The sequence below is a fragment of the Rhinichthys klamathensis genome, unplaced genomic scaffold, assembly GCF_029890125.1.
Source record: "Rhinichthys klamathensis goyatoka isolate OS25496 unplaced genomic scaffold, OSU_Roscu_1.1 h1tg000032l_1, whole genome shotgun sequence".
Lineage (NCBI taxonomy): Eukaryota > Metazoa > Chordata > Actinopteri > Cypriniformes > Leuciscidae > Rhinichthys > Rhinichthys klamathensis.
The window spans coordinates 1,103,843-1,113,387 of NW_026606581.1; the positions used below are offsets into that span (position 1 = coordinate 1,103,843).

At 36.7% G+C, this 9,545-nt stretch overlaps 1 protein-coding gene across 1 annotated transcript in view; it reads left to right on the plus strand.

The window, feature by feature from the left end:
* Window positions 1–8,156, plus strand: part of LOC130080303 (calpain-1 catalytic subunit-like) — a 29,580-nt gene extending 21,424 nt beyond the window's left edge. Inside the window, exons 6-12 of the mRNA XM_056245662.1 lie at window positions 1,099–1,170; window positions 1,415–1,500; window positions 5,599–5,689; window positions 5,765–5,924; window positions 6,260–6,432; window positions 7,228–7,433; window positions 7,684–8,156. Coding sequence (XP_056101637.1) covers window positions 1,099–1,170; window positions 1,415–1,500; window positions 5,599–5,689; window positions 5,765–5,924; window positions 6,260–6,432; window positions 7,228–7,433; window positions 7,684–7,723 — 828 coding nt within the window. The 3' untranslated portion in view covers window positions 7,724–8,156. The remainder of the gene's footprint in view (window positions 1–1,098; window positions 1,171–1,414; window positions 1,501–5,598; window positions 5,690–5,764; window positions 5,925–6,259; window positions 6,433–7,227; window positions 7,434–7,683) is intronic.
* The last annotated feature ends 1,389 nt before the right edge of the window (window positions 8,157–9,545 follow it).

The following is a 9,545-nucleotide window of genomic DNA, read 5'->3' on the forward strand; positions in this document are numbered from 1 at the left end:
AGTTGAGATGGTTGTTGGAACCGCGTCATTGAAAATAAATTTCATCCACTTGTCCCTTGTAGTTTGGGTAAAGAAAAAACATTAGAATGTGGATTATGACAGTCAACCACAGAGCAACTTACGTGTGCACTACGTTTCTGCATCTTTCTTGACTGAATATGATGGGGAGAGGGGCAGGGCGGGCCTCCTCTGCGGTGTCCATATATGGTATATCCGGCCCCGTCTTGACGTCAAGTCGGGGGAGAAATTGAAATCTCGTATTTGAGTGCGCGTGCACGTTGGCTAGTTTAAGAACCCTTGGGTAAACAAACGCTTCACTTTTGAATATCGGCATCCCGGCCAATGTATAATCGTTAGTCAATCATAACATACATTGATTCTCATGGAAAAGTGAAAATTGCACATTATGACTCCTTTAACATCCACTTAAAACAAGCCGAGGGAACCAGGGAGGAGAAAAGACAGGCTAGTATCATTGAATCATTTAAAACAAGACAGGCCATGAATCATTACTGCCATGCACACAGCAAACAACAGAACTTGCTACATGCTAATGAAACATACCTGTGTCCACTGTCAACAACAGAGAACGGGGAGGAGCCGGACGTGACGCATCCCAGGCCATAACCAACCAGCTCTTAAACAGTGGATACTCCCTGCTGATTGGTGCTCACAACCGTCAATCAACACCACTCATCTCATTCATTCGGTTACATATATAAGCACTTACTAGTGTTTCAAGGAGTGAAAAAAAATCATGGTTTACAAAAGAATCATGCATTTAAACTTATGTCATCATTTACTCACTCTCATGTTGTTCCAAACTCATAAGACTTATGTTCATCTTCAGAACACAAATATATATATAAAGATATTTTTTAATGTTTACACTTTAAAAGTACAAAAAAAACAAAAGGCAAAATGAATGGTTTAATTCATGTGTTCAAAAAACTAAACTTTATGGAAGTGCTTCCATGGACTGAAACTCATAAAATGATTCATAATTATATATGTAACCTGCTGTGTACTGATGTATAATGTTAACTGTACAGTATAAACATTATTGATGTGTGTAATCTTGTTTGTTTTTGATTTTAGGGATCACGTGAAGCTGTGTCATCCAATGGCATAGTTGGGGGTCATGCTTACACTGTGACAGGGGTTTCCCAGGTAAGACCACAGAAAATCAATTCTCATTGCTACAAAGCAACCAAATACCAGTGATGGGCATTCGTTTCAGACGTCCTTAATGCTTTTTTAGGTTTATTCCTTAACCCATACAATCTTCCTGATTATGCGTGCATGCACTTTTTACTTTTTTTGTATGTTAAAGCCCCCTCTAAATTATTTATGTATAAGCTATTAGCTGCCCTCTTAAATGTTTAAGTCTGACAGCATCATTCTTGGTTTTCAGGTGATGAGTAAAGGAAACCCAGTTCATCTGGTGAGAGTGTTAAACCCATGGGGAAAGACAGAGTGGAATGGAGACTGGAGTGACGGGTAAGTGTTGCTTATTTACTTTTATGTACTGAGTAACAGCTTTAGTATTTTATTCTTTACTGACAAACTTGCATCTATATATGGTGGCTATCGGGCGGAAACCTCATATCCCTATATTTAGTCCCCCCCCCCCCCCCCCATACATCGTTACTATTTGTTTGTGGGTTTTGCAAATATTTAACCAATGAAAAGTATTGAAAAAGAGCTTGTGACTAAACTTTCTATCTCCATTGGATCCTCAAACTGTCGCAGTGCAGCTAAGACGCGAGAACCAATCGTGTCGCTTCGCGCCCAGGGCACGTCAGAGCCTGCCAGAATGGGCGTGGCTTATGCCTATATAAGCAGACCATTTCGCCATAGAATCAGATTTAATCTCCTTCAGCGAACACCTTCTTCCCTGGCCTTCGAGCCTCTGCAGCAGAACGAGCGACTAGATCATCGGACGACCTTGGAGTTGAAGGTGACCTGATCACCTTCAACTCGGCGCTGCCTTCCCCTGAATCACCATTAACCTGCGGCTATCCGGCGAAAGAAGCCTACATCCTTCGACCTGGAAAAGCGACCTGGTCAATTGTTTCCTTCCAGGAGGCTCAACCCGGCTCGGCTACCCTCTGTCCCCGCCTGGGACCCATCTACGGCCCTCATAGGCCGCCGTTCTTCATGTCGGAAAAGATGGCGGGAAGGTCCGCAGCCCTTTACTGAACTCCGATGGGAACAAATCAAGCAATGTGCGAAGGAATGGCTCAAAACGTCGGACACTACGGAGCTAGCTATTGATCCCATACTCAGGGGCGTGGTAGCGGGGGGAAAAGGGACCCAGGGCCCGAGGCAGGGGGGGGGCCCTTAGAAGTCGCCTCAAAAGTCCGCTCATACCCATCCCCCCACCCCACCCCCCCGTTGGCGAAGTCGCCGCGCTCAAGTCAAAAGTCCGTCTACAACCCCCCCCCCCCCCCCCCCGTTGGAGAAGTCGCCGCGCTCAAGTCAAAAGTCCGTCGCGGGGGGCCCAGCAAGATGGTTTGTACCAAGGGCCCAATATTTGGTGCTACACCCCTGCCCATACTGCAGGTAAGTTACTTTCATAACATATCAATATTTGTTCATTATCTTTGGGTGATGCTAATTTACAAACTTCCCGATCAGAATCCCGATAAAAACATCGACACGATGAGAGACGTTGTCCTCCGTTGCTTGATCTGTTATCTGGGTGAAAAATAGGATAACCTCATCCATGAGTACAATGTAAGTGACAAGAATTATTCTATATATTTATGGTGTTTTGAGAAATGTATTTGTACATCGTTTTTATTTATAAAAATAGAAATGCAACTTAAACAATAATCTTTTTTCTAATTAAATTATATAAAGCTAATGTGAAAATATTTAACACAAAATAGATTTTTGTCAGCCACTTATATGAAAAAAGGTAACACTTTATTTTGATGGTCCACTTTAGACATTCTACTGACTATAAGTAACTGCAACTACATGTTAACTTACTCTATTAACCCTAACCTAGCAGTCTACTAATACTCTGTGTTAGTTGACATGTTACTATACAGTTAGTTGAATGTCTATAGAGGACCAGCGAAATTTAATTTCCCCCTCTACAATAGTGTCACCAAATGTAATTTTAAATTTATTTATTTTTTTCTTCCTGAATACACCCCCTTTATCATTGGTGTAACTGTACTTATGTTATTGTGACAGTCTTTGTGGTCCGCAAAGTGGTGGTCTTTGTGGTTTCAGTGATTACAAAGAAAATAAACTATAATGGTGTCTTAGCATTTTAAGCTGTTATAAGAAATTTTTACAACCGTACACAAATCAAGTTTATAATTATGGACAGACTTATAATGAGACAGACGAGATAAAAATACTTCTTTAATGTTTGTTTTACAGTGTGACAATGGAGATATCCTGCAGCACATAATGAAAATTGCCATCTGCAAGAGGGATTCTCAGGAGTATTTCAGCATCATCTTGGAGGGGATGCAAGTCATGGCTGGCTTGGAAAATCTGGCAAGAGCCTGTGCTGTTCTTCTTGGACTCACGTATGCACTAAACCTCACCTACCCGAAAGATCTGAGGCACACTTTTGAGGCCTTTCAGAAGCTCTTCTTGGAACTGGATGTTTGCAAGTTTTCCCCGAAATTACTAACACTTAAAAACAAACTCATGATTTAGATTGAGACAATGCATTATGACCAAGTTCTGGTGGGAAAAAAAACTGCATTGATTGATGAACGTTTAATATTGTTCTACAAGCTTTCAGCAAGTACAAATGATTTGTTTTGCTACAAGTTATTCACAAGTTTTAGTCAAGAATGTGACTTTTCCAACAGAAATTTGTATGCACATGTTTTTGTGTAACAAAATTATTTTTCTCAATGACATGGAAAATGTTAGCATTTTTTTGCTTTTATTTTTCATATCTTAAAACTGCTGTCTTACATTTTATATAGATTTGTTTTATTTGTGCAAAAAAATACAGAATAAAAGCATGTTTGATAACAAAAAGTGCATTATGAAGTCATTATTATCTTAACCTGAAAAATGCAGTAAATGTTATAATTAAGTCAATTTCATTAATACAAACGAGTAAATTCTGCTTAATTTATTATTGAGACAACTTATATTAAAAAAGCACATTCCACACTAATAATATTAAATGCATCATGTGCCATAGACTAAATAATTTAGGAAATTTTACTTAATTTATTTGGGTAGATTTCACACAAAAAAAACCCCTCAAAATCTACTCAAATATAATACGTGTAATATTGTTACCATAATTGTTTTAAGTATAGCATGTAAAAAATGTGTACATGCAGTGCAGTTACTGCTCGTGTATGCGAATTGACAATTCACCATTAAATGCGTTATTTTGAAAAGTGTTTTTTTTAAATATATATATAGCCTATATATATATATATATATATATATATATTATATTTTGGCTGAATTCTATTTGTAATTCAGATTTTACCTCAAATATTACCTTTGAATTGGAACAACATAATGAGAAGTAATTGGGATGTTAATGCTACCGTAGAAGTTTTCTTGATAATCTTATCATGTTTACTGTGCCTAGATTGCAACTTCAGGTATATCACATATTTTAAACTGGTTTATTTTGTACCTCAAGTGGTAATTCGGCATTTTTGGGTTGATAAACCAGTTTCAAAGTGCAAAATTCCCTATGTTTTCCCTTTATTTCAAAATGGGCACCTTTAGCATCATTTTTCTCAAAAACTGCAAGGTTGTGTGCGGAGAACTTTTTCCTAAGGAATCTCTATATATTTCTGATGTTAAATATAAAAAAAGTAGGTAGTGCCCCACGTGGTGGAACGAAACCCTATTTCTAGGCCTCTTTTAGGCTACCGACAGCGGCCTATCAGGGCCCTTAAGCCACGCCCATTCTGGAAGGCTCTGATGCGCTCTGGGCACGAAGCGTCCCGATTGGCATGAGATTTTGTCCAAATGACTGAAAAACAGAGTGCCCACCTACAATAAACTTACAATAAACAATAAACTAAGTTAAAATAAATAAAAGTTTATAAGTTGATGAAAACATAATGTGATGCACTTACTGCCTCAAATACGGCAGTTCTAATGATGGACAAAACAATGTCAATGGGCAAAGCCACAATATCAACTGTGAAAACGCAGTGTTTAATTATTTAGAAAAATACTGTTTTTGTTGTGTTTTTGCCGATACAAGGTTTCTACCCAACAGCAACAATATATATGTGTTAGGTAACGCATCAATAAAATGAGTAAGATTACTTTTTCAAGCAACTACTAAAGTAATGCATTACTTTCAAATTTACAGCAAAATATTTAGTTTTCCAATTAGAAATAACCAATTAGAAAAAAATTATAAAAAGCTTAAAAAGGTACTTTTTATTGTAAGTAACGCAATACTGTAATGCATTACTCTTAAAAGTATTTAATCACTCTGTCACCTCACATTCATGTACTTAAATGGTTGTTTGCTATCATAGGGTTATATCATTCTATATAATAGGGTTGCTGTGATGCTGGTATGGCACATCAAAGCCAATATATTTTGTGTGTATCTGTACATAATTCTTTCAGATCATCTTTGTGGAACACAGTGAGTGTGAAGGACAGCAAGTGGCGTGAAAAACTTGACAATGGGGAGTTCTGGTTAGCATTGATCATGTTGTAATATATGACACCTTAATTTACAATGTATGAATCACATATCGAGTATTAGTTACTCAGTATCATTGTTTTGCAGGATGCCATGAAAGATTTTACCAAAAACTTTAAAACCCTGGATATCTGCTGTCTCTGTCCTGATTTTCTGGATAGATCTCCTGGATGTCACTGGAAATCACAACGCAATTTTGGCAAATGGATTGCTGGGACTACAGCTGGTGGTTCCATTGACAATACAGGTGTACAAATGTGTATAATACAGGTGTACAATAGGTGTTTGTGTAGAAAATAAATTATCTATGATATATGCGATTAACAAAACATTATGTGCAAATGTTGGTTTCAGTAATGACTCTTTTCTCACACACATTATGGACTTGTGTAAAAAGTTGTTTTCACCTTCACATTCTGTCTTTGTACAGATTTCACTAGCTGATATTTAAAACTTGAGCATAATTACGATTAATTTACATAAACAAAGTGTGCAGATGATTATTATTAAACATCCCTGAACATCTGGATTTGATTAATAAAAAGTCCTGTGCACAAGCTTAAGTATTTTGTTGTGTTGTAGAGACTTTTTGGAAAAACCCTCAGTTTCGTGTGAGGATTGAGAAGCTTAGTGAGGACTGTACACACGAGGAGGGTGCTGAAAACACACTGGTGTCTCTCATGCAGAACCACGAGAAGAGAAACAGAAGTAGCCAAAAAAAAAAAAACTACATGATTGGTTTCTATGTTTTTAAGGTTAGTATTGACAGATGCAGCTCTGCATGTATTTAGGGGAGAGTTGTAACACTTTTTTTTAACATCTGTAACTTTTTTACATTTTTGTTTTACATAGGCTACAATTCCCTCATTTTTAAAATTCATATAGGAATTTACAATATTTTCTGTAACCTAGGGAGAATGATGGTCATGATCATGATTTTACTCCTGTAGCTATTTATATTTATAGAAACTGAGGGTACGTTTACACGACAATGATGTACTAAAAATGGAAATTTTTTACTTTGCTTTTTTCGCATACATATGACAACGTTGTCAAAACGATCCCCATTCACAAAGATCCGCAAAAACAGCTAAAAATGCTGTATTATGCATGCCAGGCCAGTAGTTGATGATGTCACTTTGTAAAGAAATATTACACGCCTATAGACTGAACACCTAATACTTATGCGCATGACGTCTACATTTTCACAAATGCACATTTTTGTTGTTTGAACAGAGATGATAAATGTGACGTTTTAATAAACTTGCACTTTGAAACACGATTTCAAAAGCTTGCATTTTCAGGGAGCCAGTACGCCGTTGACGTGTAAATGAACGGCCAAAACACATTTAAAAAATCTGTTTTTACTTGAAAACGGTGTTGTGTATACAGCCCCTAAATGAAAAAATATATAGATTGTGTGTTTAGATGTTTCTTTATTTTTTTATTTCACTGCTTTATACTCACAAATATTTGACTAGGCATATATATATAAATATATATATATAAAACTAAATACAGTATTCATTTATTATTGCATTCTTCTTCAGATGAGAGGTGAGAGTGGGAAGTTCTCAGCTGAGTTCTTCAGAGACAAAAGACCTGTGGCAATAACGCCTTTCGACGGTTTGAGAGAGGTGATGGAGTTTCTCTGGCTGGAGCCAGGAGAGAACCTGATTGTACCGTGCACGAAGAATCCTGGTGAATCAGCTTCCTTCGTCCTGTCTATATTTTCAAAGCATGAGACACACTTTGAGTAAGTTGTGGTGCAGTCAAAAGTTTATTGTTAATTTTGAAAGTGACAAAAGCAAAGACAATCCAGAGCCACAAACACATACACTCAAATATCACGTTAAGGCTTAAAAAAAAAATACAACATTGATGTGCATTACATACATGATGGTACAATACAATTTTCAATCTTTTTAGGCACACATGATATAGAAGTATATGCAGTAGAAAATGTTTGGTATAGCTTCTGTCATCTAAAGTTATTTTCCCATCAGATACATTGAAGAGACTGAGGAGAATGAAGACGATCCCTGATGAGAGTGAACCTGTCACACAAAATGGCTTCTTGGAGAAATGTCAACATATGCCTCATCATTTTTTCTTTGTTTATTCATGCTCAGTTCAGAATGGGTGTATATGGTTTTCTTTTTTTTTTCTCCCCTTTATGTAATCACTTTTGACATCACATAACTAAAGCTACTGTATTCTCTGATTGGTGCTAGATTTACTGTGTAGTTGTATACTTTTTGGTAACACTTTATTTTAGTTCCCTTGTTACAGTACATGTTACATGTAGTCATAGCAATAACTATAAAATATGGATAATTACATGCAACTAGCCCTAAACCAAACTTCAATCCTGACCCTATAAGTACATGTTGTTAATTATTATTACTCAGTACTTCAAATACTTACACTGTAACATGGACACCTTAAAATAAAGAGTAATTTTTGCCCCAAAAATGTATTTGTTATTGGTCCTATTACTTACCTGGTAATAAATATTTACATTTGATGTTGTTTTATTTTTGTATTGATCTATTTGAACATTTCTAACAAATATCAATATATAATCATACGATTGTTTAAAATCAATGTCAGACAAAGCCATATATTGATACCTTTAAGGATATGTTTACACTCATTATAGCTCATACAGTTTTTCATACATTTTTTTTTTTTTTGGCGCAGAGAAAAGAAAGAATATGTGCAAACTAACGAAATAAGCTCAGAAGACACATCGAACATCCCTAAAGGAGAGAGCTAAGATTAAGACTAAAACTGTATCTTAAATATAACGCAAAATAGATTTATACTTTGTAACGTCAGTGAGGTTTAACTGTGTACTCCTAATCAGTTAAAGTAATAGTTCACCAAAAAATGACAATTCTGTCATCATTTACTCACCCTCAAGTTGTTCCAAACCTGTATAAATTTTTTTTGTTCTACTGAACACAGAGGAAGATATTTTGAAGAATGTTTGTAACCAAACAGTCTTGGTTTCTGTCATTCACTCTCACATCACTTGCCGCCATCAAACCCACACTGGTGCCATTCAGTCTCATACAACAGCAGTCATAACGTGTCTGTCATACCCATAATAATAATAATAATAAAACTTAATAACATGCAAAAAAAATTCTTCGTTTGATGTAAATATAAAAATCATGAAACAAAACATACTTAAAGGTGCATTGCGCAACATTTCATGTTAAAAATACCCGTTTTTCTAACCCATACATGCTTAAACAATTGCCTGATGGGCTGAATGAGCCCTTCTCTGATCACTGCGATTGCCTCTATAATCCTGTACAGTAAAATATAAAAGAGGGATTCGGGCCGGAATCCCTGACTGGGCGTGACGTCATGTGCGTTCACGCTCACCTGGCTATGTCTTGCTGGTTTGTGTATTCGCCGCCATTCTCCGTATCAGCGAAGACAACTCAAGCGGCAAAACTTTAGTCAACTTTCGACAAAAGTAGAAGATGGATTCAAAGACACCGGCTTGTAGTTCATTCCAAACCCCAACGTAAACTCCACGTAAGACAAAGACAGTAAGGCAGTTTTGCTTGTCGCCAGAGGGGGCATAGTTCTGCAAAAACTCAGAGACGTGCGCAATGCACCTTTAACAAATAAATGCACAAAATGAAAACAATAAATAATAAAAAAAACATTAAACTAGCAGTATAGATTGGTTGCCAAAAATATACAATTTAAAATATTGTGGCCATGGGTCCCCCTGGACCTGTGAAACCCGGATATTTTACCTATACCATTCACTCCAATGGAATGCTTTTATTGACAGTGTTTCGCCTGCATCATCAAGTTCCTCCTCATGTGGGCTGAAGCAACAACA